This window comes from Delphinus delphis, chromosome 16 (assembly GCF_949987515.2).
Source record: "Delphinus delphis chromosome 16, mDelDel1.2, whole genome shotgun sequence".
In the NCBI taxonomy this organism is placed as follows: domain Eukaryota; kingdom Metazoa; phylum Chordata; class Mammalia; order Artiodactyla; family Delphinidae; genus Delphinus; species Delphinus delphis.
This window is the reverse complement of record NC_082698.1, coordinates 83,438,313-83,462,293: the sequence shown is the minus strand read 5'-3', so window position 1 is coordinate 83,462,293 and position 23,981 is coordinate 83,438,313. Positions and strand designations below refer to the sequence as shown.

At 39.6% G+C, this 23,981-nt stretch overlaps 1 protein-coding gene across 1 annotated transcript in view; it reads right to left on the bottom strand.

Moving 5' to 3' along the window:
* The window catches only part of NUP133 (nucleoporin 133), a 57,469-nt gene that overhangs the window by 5,748 nt on the left and 27,740 nt on the right, over positions 1–23,981 (bottom strand). The window contains exons 13-24 of the mRNA XM_060035118.1: positions 23,647–23,810; positions 22,286–22,380; positions 19,461–19,685; positions 16,155–16,277; positions 15,481–15,580; positions 14,662–14,913; positions 13,887–14,020; positions 11,403–11,561; positions 5,294–5,429; positions 3,598–3,716; positions 1,971–2,051; positions 1,155–1,219 (exon numbers count right to left, since the gene is read on the bottom strand). Of these exons, the coding sequence (XP_059891101.1) occupies positions 1,155–1,219; positions 1,971–2,051; positions 3,598–3,716; positions 5,294–5,429; positions 11,403–11,561; positions 13,887–14,020; positions 14,662–14,913; positions 15,481–15,580; positions 16,155–16,277; positions 19,461–19,685; positions 22,286–22,380; positions 23,647–23,810 (1,653 nt within the window). The remainder of the gene's footprint in view (positions 1–1,154; positions 1,220–1,970; positions 2,052–3,597; positions 3,717–5,293; positions 5,430–11,402; positions 11,562–13,886; positions 14,021–14,661; positions 14,914–15,480; positions 15,581–16,154; positions 16,278–19,460; positions 19,686–22,285; positions 22,381–23,646; positions 23,811–23,981) is intronic.

Sequence of the window (23,981 nt, the reverse complement as noted above, 5' to 3'; positions counted from 1 at the left end):
TTTAAATAAAGGAGCTTTATTAAATGTTGGATATACCCAGAGTCTCTCTATTAGATAGGAGATGCTATACTCAGGTAGCTATTCGCCCAATATAACCAGCATGTATTTGATGTCAAAACCAAGTAGTGAGGTATCTTTCCCAAGAAAATTCTATATGTAACAACCTAGTAACGACCCTAAAGTATGACCCTTCAGAGCACAGGTGATAGTTAAAGAATGTTATATTCTGTTTCTCATAAAAGTAAAATGGCAACCAGTGTCTGGTGTAACCTAAAAAGCTTCCTTTATCTAGTTGAGATTATCTACTACTGAAATACAAACCCACAGAACCACTCCTTTGTAGTAATCAATGGCTATACCCCTCATGATACCGTAGAGTGTTTAATCAGGAAGCCAAGACAAGGTATTCCAGTCAAATGACATAATACATCTTTTATGATTGCGAAGGAGAATCCAACAGGCAGAGCCAGATGCTTCGGAGGATGACCTCCAAGACCAAATTTGACAACAATTTTAACTATCTGGGAGTGATTAGAGGAAGAAATGCTTTAGTAAAAATACTTCCATTGCCATTTCTCAAAGCCACAGGAAAAAGGAAAACCGAGTAGAGAAGGCTTTTAGCACTCAAGTCATGCTCCCTTTAAAATTCTTTCCGTGGGAAAAATCCATCTCTACAGCTGATTATTCTGTCTCTCTTTGCCACTGAATCTTAATACCACCGTTCCAGTGGACAGAAATCCTCCTATGTAGGGAGATTACAGTGAAAAAGACGTCACAATAACTTAGAAGAGGGTACTGATTCTCAAACTGTACTAACTTCTTATTAAAAAAAAAAAAAATTTGTAGCCTCAAGTCTTTCTTGGCAGAACTGGCCCAACTTCTGTGAAAATAAGGAACATACACATTTCTGTGCCAACTGACAGTGTAAAATTTAAAATCAAAAGTAGAGAATTATACCAGTGGCCCCAAGTCCTTAAGCTATTCCTTAATTATTGAATAAAAACATTAGGATTGCTAATGAAACCATTAACATTTTTATAATATACGTTACAATGCAATTAGGTTACAAAACGATTTGATGTGTATGGTATCATAATCTTCCTAAAGAGTCCTTTTCCAAAACCATGTCTTGTATTCACACTATGGGAACTTACTTATCTCTCTGAAGAGCTTTGCAAAGGATTTCCAGTTTTAGATTATTTATATTTATATCTTCCTCCTTCACAGCAAAACAAAAAAATCCTCATTAAGTCCTGATTTAAAAAAATACATGCTTAAATTTGAGTTATGTCAATTCCTAATTCCACATAAATATTATTATGCTTTAATTTATAATTTTAAAAAATTTCCCTTTCTTTGAGACGTTAATACTACTCAGAAGAGTAAAACTATTAAGAACTTTGTGTGAATTTGTTTCCGATTATTCTGAGATAATCTGATTTTATCAAGAAGCTTGAGAGAGTCAAGATTTTAAACAGAGTAACATAAAAGCCAACATATTATTGTCTTTATAATCTACCAAACTACTTTCAATTGCAGAGCCGACTACTCACCCTACAGAATTATCATTATAATCTTTTTTTCAAAGAAGGCTGAGAAACAGCTTCTCTTAGGGTGAATACTATGAAGAATAAATCGACAAGCAGCATATCAGTCTGAGAAACTAACAACGACTCAATAAATGAAAGAGAAAAAATATGTCAGGACCTTGAAAAGCAACATTTTTTATTTGTGCAGGGAAAAAGACACCTGGAAATGTGTGAGAATTATCAAGAGGTGAGATCTCTTGACAGCTTTTCTAAAGAGCTATACGTATTCCAAGAGTTACGGGTAGCTGAACCAGAAAGTCTTTTATTTTATTTTTTTGAGAGTCTTTTAAAATTAAGACATTTTCAAGATGTACTCAGTTCTACAGAAAACCATACACAAATTGTGATCCTTGCCTGAGATCATCAAGTGATTTTACTTACCTCGTCAATATATTCAAGCAAGTCCAAAGCTTTCTTGAAATCATACTCATTAGCTCTTCTGTTTTCTTCACAGATATACAGCTATGGCAAGTTAAAATAAGGTAGAGAATTATTTTAACTCTTCATATAACCAAGACTGGAGAGATTTACAGAGAAGTCATCACGTCTATAGGTATCTTTATAGCAAAGAACAGCAACACGTTTGGAAAGTAAACTCCATCTACCTCACAGCAAACTGTGTTTTAAAACACACCTATGTTCATTCACAATAACTAACTTGTATAACTTGGTATATATACTTCTAAAATGCCAGTAAATTTATATTCATAAGTTCAAGATAGTATACATTTCAGTACTCTTTCAAGCATACTCTGTAATAAACAGCTGCCCTTGCATTTTTAAAGCTGGCTATAATGCTTTTGAAATGTTGCCCTTTCAATAGTTTTAAAAATTGAGACCTATGAGAAAGCATGCAGTTGGTCTACAGTTTACTTAAGAGATAACAAAACACACCAATATGTTACCAATGGTTACCCCTGGTTGGGTAGATCACAGCTGACTGTATATGATCATAAATGTCCCGTAATTTTATAATCAGAAAAATGCTTGCCTTATTAACAATATCAATTTGAATTTTTCCTAACTTCTTTTTCCAAAAATTATTTATAACATAACAAATTTCATTTTAAAATACTGCACATAATCCTTTAACAGCAAAGACAATACTCAAACCATTTCAGAAGAAAAGCTATCTACTTGTTGTCATTGTCTTACAACACTTGAAAACAATATTTTATTTCACTGTTTCTGAACCTTTTTTCCCCACAATGTTAACATCCCTGAAATTGGAAGGTAGTATTAAAATTGATTCAGTATCAAGGTAAATTTGGACAACTTTTTCCTTCTTACCAATACATAAAATAATGGTGAGTCTTACAGGCAACAGCCCCTTAGATTTTTAAATTAAATGTGCTCTATCAGGAGAGGCTGCTGTGAGCTCAATGATAGGAAATGTGTTACTAATAATGACTAAAATACTGAAGTTTTTGAATTGTCTGCTTTCTTAGTAACATAATTAGGGCAATTCAAGGTGATTCTATGACACCGCTTTTGCATTGGAAATGCTTTCTTGAAAGGAAAAGAGAGAAGCAGAATTAAGGCTATTAAGTGTGCACAGCAACAAAATTACCTTATCTGGGTTGCAGCCCCTAATCTAGCTATGTCCTCAGGAATGTGCTATGTTGCAGAGGGAAATGGTGACGATGGCACTTAGAGGCTATGCAAATCCAGTTCCTAAAACCATTGTTTTTGAAGAGCCTGAACTATGTCTCATGGTACATATCTGTCCTGTACTAGAAAAGCACAATGGAAGTAATTTCTTCTGGTCGCCTGGATAAGCGTCTTGAGGAACAGGCAGAGAGCTATGGGGGGCAGAGGCTGACCCACTGCTTTCTGCTAACTGGCACCCTGCTCCTAAGCAGCTTCTGACACCTGACTCCAGGGGAAAGTGACCAGGAAAATAAGAAATGGAGAGATGACTACTCTGAGGAACTGTACTACGTGGTCCAGGAAACACTGAGGTGGTTTTGAGACTACGAAGTGGTGCAGGGATTTGAAAAGCACGTACGCCAATGAGCTGTGGTGCAGTCAGTACCGGCATCGCACTGAGACTCAGCTGCTTCTCGGCCAGCAGCTGTTCAGGCAGCGTCTCCTGGTGCAGCAGGAAGCGCTCCTGCTCAGCCATTTCTAGGAGGCAACACAGGGGGAGGGGGAAACATTCACTTTTGCGCTGTCATAAACAAATCTGAATTTAAAAAGAAATGGAACAGCTCTAAGGGTAATCCCATCACTAATTCAGTGATCCTAGAATGTTATTAATTCTGCTTATTCTTGATTCCTAGTTATGTTACAAATATTCAGGGTTTGATCCAAGTCATGTGGATTATCACAGCAACCGGAAATATTAGGAGGGGAGAGAAGAGCTAAGAAAACAAACCTACTGATTGAAGCAACTGTAGAGCAGATGGATTTCAGAAGCACAAGTCCCCCAAATCTGAGGTCTCTCAGGCCATTTTAAGGTTACTCTGTAAAGTACTACTTTTCACTTTACCAGAGTTTCTAGTATAATTTCATTCACTAAGGGAAATGATCTACTTAAAAGCCACCATGAGTACATGCCAGGAAAAACACAAGCCAGAGGACTGTGCACTAGACCTATTACCCAGCAATGGTTATTTATCGCCATACGATAGGGTGACAGGAGCTTTTGATTTACATAAACTATCATAACCTGGCTTCACCCACGCGAATGAGCTGGGCTGCAGGAAAAAAGGACGGAGAACTGTTTGCTAACAGCAGTTACAGCAAAATGGAGTGACTAAATCACAGATATGCTCATTCAAATACTGGCATCATTCCACATGACCCCAAGCTTGTAAAAATTAAAACTGTTTTGTGCAATTTCCATACCTAAGAAAACAGACTGGGAGGATTAAAAAAGTAACAGTAATTATCTCTAGGGCAGTGGGATTATAGACAATTTATTTTGTTGTTGTTTTTTCTATACTTTACCAATTTCCATAATTAAACTTGTATAACCAATAGAAAGTTATCTCTTAAAAATCTACTCCCTTCAATTAGATACACTGTGATAATAGTCTGTAGGAAATTACTGAGACCTGAAAATATTCTCATTGTGCTAAGAAAGCAAAAGCTAAGAAGAAGTGATCAAAATGCAAAGTGATGACCAGAAGCTGGGGGGGAACCAGCAATAATAAAGCCTTGTGTTAAGATATTTTGATTAACATGATCTAACTCTGGTGGCCAGGTTAAAATACAGCTCCCCTTTCAGACTACCAGCCAGTCTTGCAGAACATATACACACTTCTCTAGAACAAAAGGCACTATTAGCGTTTAAAAATAAAAGAATGAGGAAGAATTTCCCAAACCACCACCTACAGCAGACCACCACTACAGAATTACCACCACCTACAGCAAACCCACTGAGTAAATGTCAAGTTTCTTTGCAGTTTCTTCTTAGCATATGAGTCACTAGGGATGTAATCAGAGTACTCTGTTCAAATCATTTGAATTTACTCTTTAGGAATTCTTATTTAAGGCACAAATTACTTTTTCCATAAAAAGAGAATCCTAATTATGTAACTGAGTAATTGCCTAAGGACACTGAATAGAAAGCACTCCTCTCAAAGGAGATGGCTCCTGTTTCTAATGGACCCCATTAAATGATAACAAGAGCACATTCTAAGAATACACTGACAGTATGACTGATTTGTATGTCTTCTTGTTCAAATACTGTATTTTACCTTCAATTTTTCCTTGCAGTGTATCTTCTGGAAAGTCTGAAGCTAATGCAGCCAATTTACTCAAGCCAAGAAGGGTTTTTTTCTTTGCAAAGTAACGAGTTTCCATATTTGCCAAACCCAGAAGTGTTGCATGAGCCTACAATAAACAAAATATGAAAACTATGATAAAATCTTGGATACTAATTCAAGTTGCAATAAAGATTAAGTAAAACCCAAACTTGGTTTCCCCCCAAGCTGTATCAATGAAAGATCAAGTCACTGCTAGCAAGCCTAAAAACAGATGAGTACCATACGCTGAGAGTAATTACACATAAAGTATCAGCCACCCACACTAATTATTGGGAAAAGAGACATGTATAAAACATTTGCTCTCAGAAGCAAGAAGAACTACAATTCTGCAGCTCGCAGAATGAAAACCACAGTCACAGAAAGACAGACAGAATGAAAAGACAGAGGACTATGTCCCAGATGAAGCAACAAGATAAAACCCCAGAAAAACAACTAAATGAAGTGGAGATAGGCAACCTTCCAGAAAAAGAATTCAGAATAATGATAGTGAAGATGATCCAGGACCTTGGAAAAAGAATGGAGGCAAGGATCAAGAAGATGCGAGAAATGTTTAACAAAGACCTAGAAGAGTTAAAGAACAAAAAACAGAGAAAAATACTACAATAACTGAAATGAAAAATACACTAGAAGGAATCAATACAGAGTAACTGAGGCAGAAGAACGGAGAAGTGACCTGGAAGACAGAACGGTGGGAATCATTGCCATGGAACAGAATAAAGAAAAAAGAATGAAAAGAAATGAAGACAGCCTAACAGACCTCTGGGACAACATTAAATACATCAACATTCGCATTATAGGGGTCCCAGAAGGAGAGAGAGAGAAAGGACCAGAGAAAATATTTGCAGAGATTATAGTCAAAAACTTCCCTAACAGGGGAAAAGAAATAGCCACCCAAGTCCAAGAAGTGCAGAGAATCCCAGGCAGGATAAAACCAAGGAGAAACACACCGAGACACAGTAATCAAACTGACAAAAACTAAAGACAAAGAAAAATTATTAAAAGCAACAATGGAAAAATGACAAATAACATATAAGGGAACTCCCATAAGGCTAACAGCTAACTACTCAGCAGAAACTCTACAAGCCAGAAGGGAGTGGTATGATATATTTAAAGTGGTGAAAGGGAAGAACCTACAACCAAGAATACTCTACCCAGCAAGGACCTCATTCAGATTCGATGCAGAAATCACAAGCTTTATGGACAAGCAAAAGGTAAGAGAATTCAGCACCACCAGACCAGCACTACAACAAATGCTAAAGGAACTTCTCTAAGCAGAAAACACAAGAGAAGAAAAGGACCTACACAAACAAACCCAAAACAATTCAGAAAATGGTAATAGGAACATACATATCGATAATTACCTTAAACGTGAATGGACTAAATGCTCCAACCAAAAGACACAGGCTCGCTGAATGGATACAAAAACAAGACCCATATATATGCTGTCTACAAAAGACCCACTTCAGATCTAGGGACACATACAGACTGAAAGTGAGGGAATGGAAAAAGACATTCCATGCAAATGGAAATCAAAAGAAAGCTGGAGTAGCTATACTCATATCAGATAAAATAGACTTTAAAATAAAGAATGTTACAAGAGACAAGGAAGGACACTACATAATGATCAAGGGATCAATCCAAGAAGAAGGTGTAACAATTATAAATATATATGCACCCAACATAGGAGCACCTCAATACATAAGGCAACTGCTAATAGCTATAAAAGAGGAAATCGACAGTAACACAATAATATTGGGGGACGTTAACACCTCACTTACACCAATGGACAGATCACCCAAAATGAAAATAAATAAGGAAACAGAAGCTTTAAAAGACACAATAGATCAGATAGATTTAATTGATATTTACAGGACATTCCATCCAAACACAGCAGATTACACTTTCTTTTCAAGTGCACACGGAACATTCTCCAAGACAGAGCACATCTTGGGTCACAAATCAAGCCTTGGTAAATTTAAGGAAATTGAAATCATATCAAACATCTTTCCCAACCACAATGCTATGAGATTAGAAATTGATTACAGGGAAAAAAACGTAAAACACACAAACACATGGAGGCTAAACAATACATTACTAAATAACCAAGAGATTACTGCAGAAATCGAAGAGGAAATCAAGAAATACCTAGAGACAAATGACAATGAAAACACGACGACCCAAAACCTATGGGACGCAGTGAAAACAGTTCTAAGAGGGAAGTTTATAGCTATACAAGCCTACCTCAAGAAACAAGAAAAATCTCAAATGAACAATCTAACCTTACACCTAAAGGAACTAGAGAAAGAAGAAGAAAAAGAAAAGTTAGTAGAAAGAAAGAAATCATAAAGATCAGAGCAGAAACAAATGAAATAGAAACAAAGAAAACAATACCAAAGATTAATAAAACTAAAAGCTGGTTCTTTGAGAAGATAAACAAAATTGATAAACCATTTGCTAGACTCATCAAGAAAAAGAGGGAGAGGACTCAAATCAATAAAATTAGAAATGAAAAAGGAGAAGTTACAATGGACACTGCAGAAATATAAAGCATCCTAAGAGACTACTACAAGCAATGCTATGCCAATAAAAACGACAACCTGGAAGAAATGGACAAATGTTTAGAAAGGTATAAGCTTCCATTCTATTTCTTCCAGGAAGAAATAGAAAATAGGAACAGACCAATCACAAGTAATGAAATTGAAAGTATGATTAAAAATCTTCCAACAAACAAAAGTCCAGGACCAGATGGCTTCACAGGTGAATTCTATCAAACATTTAGAGATGAACTAACGCTCATCCTTCTCAAACTCTTCCCAAAAATTGCAGAGGAAGGAACACTCCCAAACTCATTCTGTAAGGCCACCATCACCCTGATACCAAAACCAGACAAAGATACTACAAAACAAGAAAATTACAGACCAATATCACTGATGAACATAGATGCAAAAATCCTCAACAAAATACTAGCAAACAGAACCCAACAACACATTAAAAGGATCATACACCATGACCAAGTGGCATTTATCCCAGGGATTCAAGGATTCTTCAATATATGCAAATCAATCAGTGTGATACACCATATTAACAAATTGAAGAATAAAGATCATCTCAGTAGATGCAGAAAAAGCTTTTGACAAAATTCAACACCCATTTATGATAAAAACTCTCCAGAAAGTGGGCATAGAGGGAATCTACCTCAACATAATAAAGGCCATATATGACAAACCCATAGCAAACATCATTCTCAATGTGAAAAACTGAAAGCATTTCCTCTAAGATTCAGGAACAAGACAAGGCTGTCCACTCTCGCCACTACTATTCAACATAGTTTTGAAAGTCCTAGCCATGGCAGTCAGAGAAAAAAGAAATAAAAGGACTACAAATTGGAAGAGAAGAAGTAAAATTGTCACTGTTTGCAGATGTCATGATACTATAAATAGAAAATCCTAAAGATGCCACCAGAAAACTACTAGAGCTCATCAATGAATTTGGTGAAGTTGCAGGATACAAAATTAACGTACAGAAATCTCCTGCATTCCTATACACTAAGTGTGAAAGATCAGAAAGAGAAATTAAGGAAACAATCCCACTGCAGCAAAAAGAATAAAACATCTAGGAATAAACCTACCTAGTGGGTAAAAGATCTATACTCAGAAAACTGTAAGACACTGATGAAAGAAATCAAAGATGACACAAACAGACGGAGAGATATACATGTTCTTGGATTGGAAGAATCAACATTGTGAAAATGACTATACTACCCAAAGCAATCTACAGATTCACTGCAATCCCTATCAAATTACTAATGGCATTTTTGACAGAACTAGAACTAAATATCTTAAAATTTGTACGGAGACACAGAAGAGCCCGAATAGCTAAAGCATTCTTGAGGGGAAAAAAAACAGAGTTGGAGGAATCAGACTCCCTGACTTCAGACTATACTACAAAGCTACAGTAATCAAGACAATATGGTACTGGCACAAAAACAGTAATATAGATTAATGGAACAGGATAGAAAGCCCAGAGATAAACCCATGCTCCTGTGGTCAACTAATCTATGACAAAGGAGGCAAGGATATACAATGGAGAAAAGACAGTCTCTTCAGTAAGTGGTGCTGGGAAAACTGGATAGCTACATGCAAAGGAATGAAATTAGAACACTCCCTAACACCATACACAAAAATAAACTCAAATGGATTGAAGTGGCGCAGTGGTTGAGAGTCCGCCTGCCGATGCAGGAGACACGGGTTCGTGCCCCAGTCTGGGAGGATCCCACATGCCGCAGAGCGGCTAGGTCTGTGAGCCATGGCCGCTTACCCTGCACGTCCGGAGCCTGTGCTCCGCAACGGGAGAGTCCACAACAGTAAGAGGCCCGTGTACCGCAAAAAAAAAAAAAAAAAAAAAAAATGGATTGAAGACCTAAATGTAAGACCAGACACTATAAAAATCTTAGAGGAAAACATAGGAAGAACACTTTTTGACATATATCACAGCAAGATCTTTTTTGACCCACCTCCTACAGTCATGGAAATAAAAATAAACAAATGGGACCTAGTGAAACTTAAAAGCTTTTGCACAACAAAGGAAACTATAAACAAGACGAAAAGACAAATGTCAGAATGGGAGAAAATATTTGCAAATGAATCAACGGACAAAGGATTAACTCCAAAATATATAAACAGCTCATGCAGCTCAATATCAAAAAAACAAACAATCTAATAAAAAAATGGGCAGAAGACCTAAATAGACATTTCTCTGAAGGAGACATACAGATGGCCAAGAGCACATGAAAAGCTGCTCAACATCGTTAACTAGAGAAATGCAAATCAAAACTACAATGAGGTATCACCTTACACCGGTTAGAATGGGCATCATCAGAAAATCTAAACAATAAATGCTGGAGAGGGTGTGGAGAAAAGGCAACCCTCTTGCACTGTTGGTGGGAATGTAAATTGATACAGCCACTATGGAGAACAGTATGGAGGTTCCTTAAAAAACTAAAAATAGAACTACTATATGACCCAGCAATCCCACTACTGCAATCCCACTACTGGGCATATACCCAGAGAAAACCATAATTCAAAAAGACACATGTACCCCATTGTTCATTGCAGCACTATTTACAATAGCCAGGTCATGGAAGCAACCTAAATGTCCATCAACAGATGAATGGAAAAAAACGATATGGTACATATATACAACGGAATATTACTCAGCCATAAAAAGGAACGAAATTAGGTCTTTTGTAGAGACGTGGATGGACCTAGATATGGTCGTACAGAGTGAAATCAGAAAGAGAAAAACAAATATCATATATTAATGCATATATGTGGAATCTAGAAAAATGGTACAGATGAACCCGTGTGCAAGGCAGAGACAGAGACACAGATGTAGAGAAGAAACGTATGGACACCAAGGGGGGAAAGTGGGGGGTAGGGAGTGGGGGGTGGGATGAACTGGGAGATTAGGATTGACGTATATACACTAACATGTATAAAATAGATAACTAGTAACAACCTGCTGTATAGCACAGGGAACTCCACTTTGCTGTGAAGTAGAAACTAACACAACGTTGTAAAACAACTATACCCCAATTCAAGAAAAAAAAGGGCTGTAACAGGAGCCTAGCCAAAAAACCCCCCCCAAATCCCAACATTTGCTCTCACGTCAATACCCTGTCAAGGACAAACTTTAATTCATGTACTCTTTTTACTGATAATTTGAACATTTTTATTACAAGAAAATACTCATTACAAAAAAAGGCCAATAACTGCTAATTATGTGTTAAAGTTTTTGTGCTTTATTTTACTGTAATAACAGTCAAATCACAATAGTCTTCATTTTTTTTTTTTTACTGAGATATAACAAGTAATGGCAGTACCATCATAAATGAAAAATACTTTTATCAAATTATGTGAGAGAATAGGAGATATACATTTTTAAAAAATCCATAAGTAGTATTTAACTACAAAAAACTAAACTAGTTAAAACTAAACAAAAAATTGCCTAAATCTGCTCCATATAACTGAATCCTTCTTACCTTTTCTAATTCTTGGCTGTTAATTTCATGTAACCAGCTGAGATGTTCATGAGCTTGCAAAAAATTGGCCAACTGTCCGTGTTGAGAAATAGGCTGAGATAATAATTTGCCTCGCTTTCCTTTCTCCAGATACCAACGGAAGAGAAAGTCTGAAAAATTCTATAAAGAACAAAGCCAAGAATTCAAGAATATATAGTAATACAGTTTTTAAAACTACATTTCTGGGGCTTCCCTGGTGGCGCAGTGGTTGAGAGTCCGCCTGCCAATGCAGGGGACGCGTGTTCGTGCCCCGGTCTGGGAAGATCCCAAATGCCGCAGAGCGGCTGGGCCCGTGAGCCATGGCCGCTGAGCCTGTGCGTCCAGAGCCTGTGCTCCGCAACCGGAGAGGCCCGCGTAGTGCCAAAAAAAAAAAACAACACACATTTCTGATAATAAAGTATTAAATTTCTCCCAAAGGTCTTAAACTCCAGAATAGAAATCCAGTTTTAAACACTCATTTCCTGCATTGTAGGGTCCTCAAATCACCTCATTTAACAAATGAGGCCATTCAGATCCAGAAAGGGGATCTTGCTCAGGGTCACACAGATGTGCACTGTCCAATAATATGGCAGTCACCGGTCACATGTAGCTGCTTAAACTTAATCTAAAATGTAAACTTCAGTCCCTCAGAGACACCAGTCACATTTCAAGTACTTGAAGGCCATCTGTGGTCAGAAACTCCATTTGGGACAGCACATATGGGCAAGATCTCCATTACCACAGAAAGTTCCACTGGACGGTACTGAGACGCTATCCTTCCAGAATGAAAGATTCTCAGGGGCAGAACTGGGTGTCACGTGTCCATGTGGGCTGGCACAATAAATCAGAATCTAGAGAGGCACATCCAGTTTCCCCACAGGACGTTTGCTGGATTCTGGGGTGGTGTGAGAGGCTGGGCTGGAAAGGAAGACAAAAGTGTCCTGCAGTCTCACAGTACTTAAGAGATATTTCCACTAAAGGGGGAATTCTGCAAGGAACACACCAGCCCCATAAGACATCTGAAACCAGAAATGAATGAATTTAACGGAAGTTGCAGTCAAGCCCTGACCCACCTCTATTCTTGATGTATTGAGTGATCTGCCTCTCATCTTACCTGTCTCCCAGGGGAAAGAACAGCATTGATTTCCGTCTTTACGGTTCTTTTATACACAATGTCCAAAATACAATTTAAAAAATTGCAAGGGACTTCCCTGGTGGTCCAGTGGGTAAGACTCCATGCTCCCAATGCAGGGGGCCCAGGTTCAATCCCTGGTCGGGGAACCAGACCCCACATGCATGCCACAACTAAGAGTCCGCATGCCGCAACTAAAAAAAAAAAAAAGATCCTGCATACCGCAGCGAAGATCCCATGTGCCTCAACTAAGACCTGGCACAGCCAAAATAAAAATAAATGAATGTATATTTTTTGAATTGTAAGACATAAGAAGCAGAAAAATATGAATATGCAGGCAGCAGAAGCAGACCTAAGAGTGCTCATTGTGGAATCAGCACAAAAGGACTTAAAGTAACTAGTAAACATATTAAAGAAAAGAAAAGCACAAAAGGATGGAAAATATCAACGGAGAATAAGAATCCTTAAAAGGAATAAAAATTATGATGGGCACAAAGTACTTACTTCAGCACTACTGTGAAATACGAGATAAGCCATGTCCAGCAATCAGGTACTGATCAAATAAGTTACATCCAGTCCATGAAATACCATAACGACATTAAAAATGTGGTTGTGTAATATTTAATGATATGGACAAATGTCTGTTATGTATTAAGTGAAATAAGCAGTTAATGAAACATGTTTGGTAGAGTAAAAAGACTAGAAGAATAAAACCAAATGTTAAAAAGGGTTCTCTCTGGGTGGTAGAATTATGAACGATTTTTTAATCTTTTTTGTTTATAGTGGTTTCCTGAACTTTATACAATGTTACCTTTATAGTAAGAAAAAAAATCAGTTTTTACATAAAGATCAACTGACTGAATAGACTGGCTTTAAGGAACAACTTAAATGTACCTGAATAGTGTCACAATGCGAACTTTAAAAAAAAATAGTAAGCGTAAAAAAACAACAACAGGAAGCATGTCAAAGAAGGAAAACAAGAATCTTAGGTGTACAGAAATCTGAGCTCTCTAAAAGTAGCATCCCATGCTCCCAAGACCTTCTACTCAAACTTTAGAACTCTAGCAATATCCGTATCCCTAAGTACTTTTAATTATAACTGAAAATATAAGAATAGAAATAAAAGTCTTAACATATTTTTCAGAGGTCAAAGAATCCGTCAGTAATATTTATATATAAAGAATTGTCTACCTATTTACAACGAAACATAATGTACAAATTAGTATCTGGTAATCTGCAAAAAGACTGTATCATCTTCCAAAAACCCCAAGTAAGATTTGAAATGGTAAAGTCTTCTCACAGGGTCCACAGCCTACACCCCCAGGGTTCGTTACCTGGTCAGCAAACTGTGTCATGTAGCGCTGCAGTCTGGCCTGGTTGTCAGTCTGCTCACACATTTGTACTAAGATATCAAAGTCACAGTATTTTTCTGCTAATGAAGCAGCCCATGGGTACTGGCCTAGTGTGACTATGGAAATGAGAACAGATGGAAAAAAATCCTGTTAGCGAAAACTTAATATGTAATAAAAAAATTATTCCTTGAAATTTTACCTTTATTCATATTATATACTAAAGTTAATTAATAGAAACCTTTCCAGTTACTGGCATTTAGTTTCATAATCCATATAAACTCATTAAAGATGTAAATTCAGTCCCTTGCTTCATCACTGCCCACCTAAGATGCTATCCCCTTCCTTCATGTAGCAAGACAAGCTTCTTCTCTGAATCCTGGCTGTGACCGTCTCGTGTTCTCCTCTGAAGAGCCGTACCACCTCTCCACACCGTGGAACGACCCTTGTCTGCTCTACCCTGCAGTCTAGCTGTTCCTGTGAAGGTCTGAGATGGTAAGCAGTCTCCACATGCTGTTAATTTATTTATTTTTAAATCATCTTTAACACCATCTAGGACACTTGTTACCTGGTAAGTAATGACAACGAGGCTGAATAAACGAACACAGAAAGCTGTACACAGGAAAGCTCTGCTTTAAGCTCTGAGCTACAGCTGGGTTAACGACATTACACTGCATAACACATTGCGTGAATGATTTGGCTCCTACATCTGTTCTGCAGACTCAAGACCCACAGCCCTCACTAAATATCAGGCACTTACGAAGCGGAGATAAGAGGTCTGATCTTTTCTGCAGGTATTCCATTTCCAGATTGTTGTATCTTTCTTGATCACTGGATCTGTCCACAGACTTGAGCTGAGAAACATAACCATCCAGGAAGCAATCAATCAGTGCTACCAGCTGCTCTGTCAGAATGTTTCGGAGGTTGCTATCCGCCTGAGGATAAACCATTTTCAGGACAATCCCATGCTGGCGCACTATTGCTGTTCGGATGCCGGCAGGACCACTCGTTGCTGTAAAATCACACAAAATAATATGACAAGTAAGGATTCTATAATGGCTACGGGAAAGACCAACTGCCTAAAAATTATATCCCGTCAGCCTTGATGGATGGAAAAAGAAATCCAATAGGAGGTCAGCTGATACTTTTCTATGTCCTGCTCAAACCCATCTTCTCTATGAGGATGGCCTCAGCAGAGCCAGGTAAACATGATTCTTCTTCCTTCTAAATTCCTTTAATGCTACTCCACTTATTTCCTTGTATTAAAACAACAAAAATTACAGTCAGTACATCCAGGGCCTGCTGCTATGAATAACTACACGTACTAAAACCTAGTAGATGCCTGAGTACCAGTTTAAAAAAATGAGTTACAAAGAGATCTACAAATTATTCCAAGGCAACAAAGTGATTTTCGTAAGAACTACTCATCTTGGGGATGGCACTTATGTTATTTTTCATTTCACTCACAAACTTGCACTAGGAGAACAACATGGCTTCTGAAAATAACAGACCATTAGAAATATGTTTTGATCAACTGCTAATGAATCAGTGTATTTGGGCTCAGTGCTTGCAATCTCACCTGTCCACGGAATATACTCAGGTTCTTTTTCTACTGGCTCTTCTCTTCTATATAAGGAGTTTCTATTTTGTCGATAATGACTAGCAGCTTGCAGCATGTCCTGGAATATGAAATGTGTTATCACATGCAGGAAGCAAGGGATCCCAGGATCTCTAAGATAATCTGAAACATCAAGTCTATTATTACAAAAAATTACTCGGCAGAGACCTGTTGGACTACTTTTTGATTCTTTCTGCATTTGAAATTTGTTTTACTCTAGAGCTTAACTTCAGTTTTAGAGAACTATGGTAACCGAACTAGGAAGACCATTACTATAAAGTCCATGAGCTAAAATTAAATGAAACATTTTAATCAATAATATAAGTAGTGTGCTTTTGTGTAATTAAAAAGCATACAGTTACAGTAACATTAATACCTTTGCAATGATATACATGTCTTCTCCAAATAAAAGGTTTATTCTACCAAATAGAAACTTTTAACATGCACAAGGCAAACACTCAGATGTGTATTAACTGACTGATAAAATGACTGAGGTTTTCCTAACTTTTTGGAATGAACGAATGGCTAAACCATTATGGATCGCTGGTGATGCAAAGTAGGAACATGGAGACCACTTCCTCCCCCATCCACAGCCTGGGCTTTGAGTTGCTGGTATCTTCAGCATGTGTGCGTACCTTGAGAATACTGTTCACACTGATCGCCACCTCTGCCCATTCAACTGGCTCCAAGGCCGTGTCCTTCAAGACTTGCTCCTCGTGCTCCAGTAAGCACTCCCAGACGCTATCTACCTGGGACACCTGAGGAAGGACAGAGACGGTACCTACTAGGAACAGAGACCATGCCGATGGGCCACGCTTACAGCTGCCTGGAATCGACTCAGCAGGCTTTCCTCACTAAGTCACACCCTCTGCTCAGTAGTCAAAGGGACAGTCAGTGATGAAAACAAATTTAAAAGCCAAGAAAAGTTAGAATCTCCTAACTTTTAAAAGGTGGAGAGCCCAAATAACTGAGTCTGATAAATAAGCAAATTCTGGATTGGTAGCCAGTAGGTTTTGTATTTAAATATCAAGTAACTGAAATATTTGTTTATTATAGCTATGAGGGCTCAATGCCACCTTTAAATAGTACTAGGCTACAAATGATGTCACATAACAATGCGAGACCCCAAAGTAATGAATTAAACGAATGAACTAATGGATTAAAATAGTTATCCAACCAATGAACTTGCTAATTTCTTTCTTTGAAGAATTTCTTTTCTTTAGACAAAATAGAAATGTTTGTAGAACAGCAGTAGCTACATAGAAACTAACTAAATACATAACTTGTAACTGTTCTATTTTTTGTCATTAATTAACACATGAAGGTCACTGTGCAAAAATGTTAAGCACTGAAACACTTGTTTCCAGTTTCAGCCCCCAGTTAAGCTTTTCCCCCTTTATTTATCAAGTGGATATTTACTTGGCATTTAGAGTTTGCATAGCATTGGGCGCTCAGAGATAAGAAGAAATGGAAATTAGATTTGCTGCCCTCAAGGAACTTACAAACTAGTTGAAGGAACGATTCATAAACACATGCACAATGGAGCCCAAACAAAATCACTCTTCTTCTTTTAGTATTTCTGATGTCAGTCAAAGGCATCCTAACAGCCCTAGCAAGAAACCTCTGGCACGTTGAATTTGTAAGAATTTTTTACACTGTAAATGTGAAAAAGATAATGAAAGCATGTGATATAAAAGGCACGAAATAACATAAAAGCAAATAAAATCCCAAGACACTTGCTAGACAGCCTTACCACGTGAGTTACATGTTCAGTGGTTTCAAACATTGCTCATAAGCTGTACCAACACTGTTGAGGGCCTGTTCTGAAGCAGTTAACTCGCTTTATAGAGACCCAGGCGGTGCGGGGGCTCCTTCCAGACTGGCTACAGGTGGAGGGTCAACCCTCAAGCAGAGTCTGTATCATTTTACCTTCTATCCAGGGCTATGAGATCACATCTCCCCTACACAGCCCACCAATCAGAGCCTGACTTGGGTTATCCAGCTCTTCTCTTAAAATGCATACTTGTTTGGAATGTAATTTACCACTCCCAAGTGGATGGACAGGTAAAAAGAAAAAAAAAAATCGATACATATTTTTTCACTAAACACATGCATACCTCTTCAGCTCTCTCTTTTTATTATGGTTATGCCATGTGGGAGGACCTTTAGAACTTCACCCAAAGGAAACTTAAGACCAGTAAATGTAAAGAGAAATTAAGATAAATGGTGATGTAAACAGTCTTAAACATTACTATCTTCCATATGGAGCATTCTTTTGAGGAACCAATCACATTTTTAGTTTTTTTTTCCTATCACATTCCTACGGTGCTACTCATGAATTATGTATTCATCCAACTGATAATTTCCAGATCCTATTTCTTTTCCAGTTAATTGGAAAAATGTACTTATACATAATTAACTAGTATGCTTTGCACTTTGATCCAAAAGCAGAAAAAGCAACCAGGTTCTTGCTCAACTCAATTTGTCATTAATAATTAAATAAGAAAAACAAAAACTTTATCTTGTAAAATTATGTATGAATAAAGACAAAAAAGGACACAAAAATGACAACAGTTTGGTTAGATCATGAAATTTGAGGTGAACTGTCTTTCTTTTTTTTCATTCAGATTTCAGGTATACTTGATTAAAAAACAAAATAAAACAGAAAAGTGCTTTGCCTTACATTCCCTAGAAAAAGTCCAAATGTATAAAAATGAGGCCTTCAAACTAAACACATTTAAGGAGTCAACAGAACTGAACATAGTTCAGTGTCTTATTTTTGGTTGCAGTACATCAAATATTCAGAGTAGAAGAGACCCTTGGCACAGGCTATTAGATGCTAGATGACAGCCGGACTGCACGAGGAAGGAGATAAAATTAGAGGCACCAAACAGAAAAACTTCCCAAATGCAAAAAACAATTCCAAATTCCACAGAGCTGGGGGAAGAGCTAGCAGTTTCTAAACTCAGATAACGCCACAAAGGGAGAAGGAACAGCCCTAGTGAAGGACTACTCCTGAAGCAACTGACTAGCACACCCAAAACAGCCTGCTGAATGGTGGCTCAGAGCCAGGATCTGTGGTCTCAGCTGAGTCAACCGGCCCCTGGGTCTTGGCGTCAACACCTGTAAAGGGAGACGGGAAAGTCAGCCCTGCCTTTCATGAGGTTGTGAGGTGTCACTCAGGTACCAGAGCTGTGTGCTCTAACCAGTGCCCAGCTGCCACCAGCTGGCCAGCACCTTCATCTTTTCTCCCTGCCAAGTTTACAGCAGGTTTTTCTTTTCCTCTGAAAATAAATCTGACTTTAAAAGTGAGGTGTAGAGCAGGATCCCAGCAGGCAGCTGAGGAGAGTTTAGTGAAGGGACTGTTTACAAAGATGTGAGCAGGAGTCAGGGGGCCAAGGCAGGATGGTGCAGCCCCGGGCTAGCAAGATGGGGAGCCACAATTAGGTCCAGGCCTGAAGGGGAACTGGGACAGAGCAGTCGCTGGAGGGGCGGAGAGGGCGGCCTGAGAGGAGCCTGGTCTGACAGCAGGCACAGCAAACAGGTGGAAGCAGCAAGGAAGGAAGCTGGGGACGACAGCTCCAAGCTCTGACCTGATGGTGCTGCACCTTCATCAAAACAACAGAAGCCGGGGGACAGGGGAGCCCACCATGGAGATGAGATGCCCTCTGGGGCAGAGTCAAGACGTGGTGTGGAGAAACACAAGGAAAACATCCAGACGTGATAGGGAAGACTTTGTAGTCATCTCTACAAGCCCTAACTTACAGGGAAAGCGATAAATGAGTGATACTTCTGAGGGATAATTTACCCAGAAAACATGGAGTCCAATTTAAAACTTCAATGACATCTTTTGTTCTCAATCCTTTCCTCACCGGGGGCCCGTTCTGTAAATGGCACAGCGCTCCAGAGCCGCACTAAGGGGAGGACGGGTCTCGTCTCACCTCTCTGAAGAAGACGTCTGCGGGAGTCAGGTTGCACGGGATGTCGCAGTCCCTCTTGTTTAAGGCCATCAGTATCGCTGTGTTGACAAGGTCGGAAAGCCTCGAGTGGTGGTTCTTGAGGACGATGGCAGCGGCCAGCTTCTCAGCGTGTTCACAGAGCAGCAGCCGTGTGGCCATCGGCAGCCCTCTCACTGGAAAAGTGCCGAGACGTCCAAACAAGCCGACCTTGAGGCAAGACGAACACATATTCTTAGAAAGCATTCACAGTAACATACAGGAGAACGCAGTCACATTTCCACCAGCAGCTCACTGGGTACAGAGATGCTGGCCCCATCCTCCCCCAGAAAGACCTCCGTCTATTGGTCTTTGGGGCTGTTCCTAACACACTCTCTCTCTCTCTCTCTCTCTCTCTCTCTCTCTCTCTTCAGCCAGGGCCATTTACACCTGTAAGAAAGTACAGACATTCCTGTTCTAAGATTAGGGTCAACTACTGTTGTCTCTACCTACCTTATTCCTCAAATGATTGTTTATGGTTATCAAAATCATAAAATTGTTCTTTTCTAGCTACATTGATCAACTCCCCTAGACTCCAGACCTTCAGAACTAGAAACTCAGCAGCCTCCACCTTCCAGAACCCTAAAGCCATGGGGAGGGTTGGGGGGGAGGGTGTCTCTGACCCTTTGCATCAGCTGCCTCTGATTTGCTTGATGCCCATTTCTGGCTTGAGGAGGAGAGTTTTATATTCAGAATTATTTTCTTAGATACAAGTATCCAGTTGTACATTTTTCCTGATTATTAATGTAAATCTTTCAATGAAATGAGCTCTAAATATTAAAGGAAATATAAAGGCACAGGCAGACTGGGATTTTTAGATCTGGCTAGACATTCCCTTGCAACGGATGCTACTGCCAACAGCTGTGTGACTCCATGAGGGTCTGAGGCCCAGGGAGGCTGTACCAGGAGATACCACAACGGCTCCAGCCCCATGGCTCCCCCCCTTCGCCCCCCGCCGATAACTTAGCATCCCCGCAGTGTGGCATGTGAGGGCCATGGACTCCTCCCACCCCAGCCTTCTGCACACCCTTCTGCAAAGTGACCTTGCCACTCCTCCCATCAAGAGGCACAATCAAGTTCCCAATCCCTTTTATCTGGCCTGGCCTTGTGACTTGCTTTGACCAACGTCGCTTTGGTGGAAGTGATAATATGTGACGTCTGAAGCCTACAGCTTCTAAGTTCATCCCCTTGAAGCGCCGCCTGGAGACCACAGGAGGCCAGTCCAGCCTAGAGGAGGATAAGACTAAGTGGGGGGAGAACCAAGAGGCCCCAGCGGACGGTGTCACCGACTGCCAGTCTGACAAGAGATGCCTGGGGACCTGCCAGCTCAGCCCACCCCAAATGCAGTTCAAGGAGAGGGCCCAGGGGAAATCAGCAAATAACCGCCCCTGCTAACCCACAGTTGTTTTAACCCACCACATCCGGGGGTATTTGTTATGTATTAAGAGTTAACTGATAACACCTGACAATTACATCAGAAGAAAACATGTTTTTTCCCCATTGATCTGCAGCCCACCTAAAACACTAAGAAAAGACTCAATGAACAAATAAAGTTCTCTTGCCCAGACAGTAAGAGCAGACTGGAGCCAGACTGTGCATTAAAACTGAAGCAGAGGGCTTCCCTGGTGGCGCAGTGGTTGAGAGTCCGCCTGCCGATGCAGGGGACGCGGGTTTGTGCCCTGGTCCGGGAAGATCCCACGTGCCGCGGAGCGGCTGGGCCCGTGAGCTATGGCTGCTGAGCCTGCGCTTCCGGAGCCTGTGCTCCGCAACGGGAGAGGCCACAACAGTGAGAGGTCCGCGTACCACAAAAAAAAAAAAAAAAAAAAAAAAAAAACTGAAGCAGAGTGAGGTATTAGAAACAACCAAGGTATTTCTGGAATCCTCTAGAACCACACTGTCCAATAAGATAGCCACTATCCAGCAAAGTGGTGACTTTAAGTTAATTAAATTTAAATTTAGAAAACTTCAGTTCCTCAGCTGCAGCAGCAATTTCAAGTGTTCAGCAGCCACACAGGACTGAGGCTGCCACGCTGGGCGGCACAGCCACAGGGCAGTCCCATCACCACAGAAGGTTCTATTAGGTGGCACTGACTTCAGTCTCTTTAACAGGGAGGCATACTGATTCTGGGAAAAAGTGTGCAAAAATGGATTTAAATTAATTCTTTTGGATTATGCCTGGGAGCCACAACTGATCAACAAGGTAAGGATGGGTGATTTTGTGTAACAACTCTGGCTAGCAGCAAAAACATTTTCTATTATTAGGCTCAATATAAATGGGAATTCCCTTACCCCTTAAAAAAAAAGAATACTTTATATGAGTATTTGATGCTAATGGCACCTCGAAATTAAACATCCACATAGAAAAACCTGTCACCACCTTCAGATTCTTCACTGTCTTTCTAGTAATACAAAATCAACTCGGGAAAACCTAAGTTTTATATAAAAGCACACAGGAAATCCGAATGAAAAGCAGGGTATCATAGGATGTAACAAGAAAAGCTGAAATAACATTTCTGCTGAAATACACTATTTTTCTTCTTTTTATCCTATTTTCAATGCAGCTTTGCTTCTTGTAGTAACAGGCCTCCACACAGCCCTGGAATTATTTACTTAAGTCAGCAAAGAAAATGGGCAACACTAGTCATGTCCCACCCAATGAAACACCTCAGAATTAGTGAGAAAGGGTCTCCCACTGTCCTGGAGAGAGCCACAAAGGGCACAGTAAAGCCAGGTGTCTGGCCATCCCTGTTCACAGCGACTGGGATGCCTACTTGGTGAATGAAGTCCATAAGGAAAGAATGGGCTTTCATCTTGTCTTCGAGTTGGTGGAGAATAATCAAAGACGTATTGCTGAACCCAGGTGCTTCTGGTGAAACACAATAACAAGACAGAAACATAATACACTGGCTTGACATAAAGTACTGCTATTAAAAGTTAAGAAAAATCTATACAAAAGGAAAGTACTAACCTTTCAATGCAATTATTAATTACATTATCCAAGAGGTTAAAAATTTAGATGAAACTTTTGGGGGTTTGATACAATTCATACCGTATTTATTCAAAACACAAATATGTTATTATTAGTTTAATCACTTGTATCATTCTAAGCTTGACAGCTCAAAACAGTCAAAGAAAGAAGGTGAGCACTGATGTTTTCTTCCTAAGACTCTAATGAGAATTACTTGCTAGGCAGGAAATTAGGGATTGAAAGGATGTTTGTGACAGTTGCATGGTCCTTGGGGACCCCTGAGTGCCCCGATGCTGCGTGGAGGGTAAGAGGGACAGTCACCCAGGCCGAACAGGAGGACACATGCCCACTTCTACAGGCTGAGATCTGACCACTGCTGCTCTTAGAGAAGCACATAATTTCCATTAGCCAAATTCAGTAGTTATGCTAAAATTATCATTTAATTTGGGGCAAATGTCAAATGCCTACCTATGCCACCAATTTCCTTTTAGAAATAAAATGCTGAGAATGCTAAGTAGGGCTGATTAATCTGTTCAGACAGAACATGTAGGATTTGCTCCAATGTTTCCTCTATTTCTATTCTACTATGTACACCTGTTCTGAGCCCTTTATGTATGTATGGCTGTATGTATGTAAAATAGATGAGGTCTTTTTTTCTTTTTTTCTTATTTTGGCCATGACGCACAGCTTGCGGGATCTCTGTTCCCCGACCAGGGACTAAACCCGGGCCATGGCAGTGAAAGCTCCGAATCCTAACCACTAAGACCATCCAGGAGCTCCCTGTTCTGAGCCCTTTTAAAAATCTACTATGGGCTTCCCTGGTGGTGCAGTGGTTGAGAGTCCACCTGCTGATGCAGGGGACATGGGTTCGTGTCCCGGTCTGGGAAGATCCCACATGCCGCGGAGCGGCTGGGCCCGTGAGCCATGGCCGCTGAGCCTGCGCGTCCGGAGCCTGTGCTCCGCAACAGGTGAGGCCATAACAGTGAGAGTAGATTTTTTTTTACAGTAGTAAAAAAAAATCTACTATAAGGAAAGTTACAACTTTTATAAAATACTGAATTAATATTAAATTGTTTCAGAAAATAAAAAGTATGCACTGAGAAACGCTTGAACAAAAGAACCAGAATGTTCTTCTCCATAACATTAAAATTAGGACGCTCTTACCCTCGGGGACAGACTCAGCCCACCGCGGATCAGAAGCAGGGTAGTCGTCCACCAGGTCCACGCTGATTTGGGTAACAGCTCTGTCTAGTTCACAATTGGAATCCGAATCAGAGTGAGAGGAAAACAGCTCATCAACTATCATTTGAGCATGACCTAAATCTTTTCTGAAATAAAATCAGAAAACAAAAGTAAAAGTATTAGGAGATATGGGGATATATGTATATGTATAGCTGATTCACTTTGTTACAAAGCAGAAACTAACACACCATTGTAAAGCAATTATACCCCAATAAAAATTTAAAAAAAAAGTAAAAGTATTAAACTCATCATGAAAA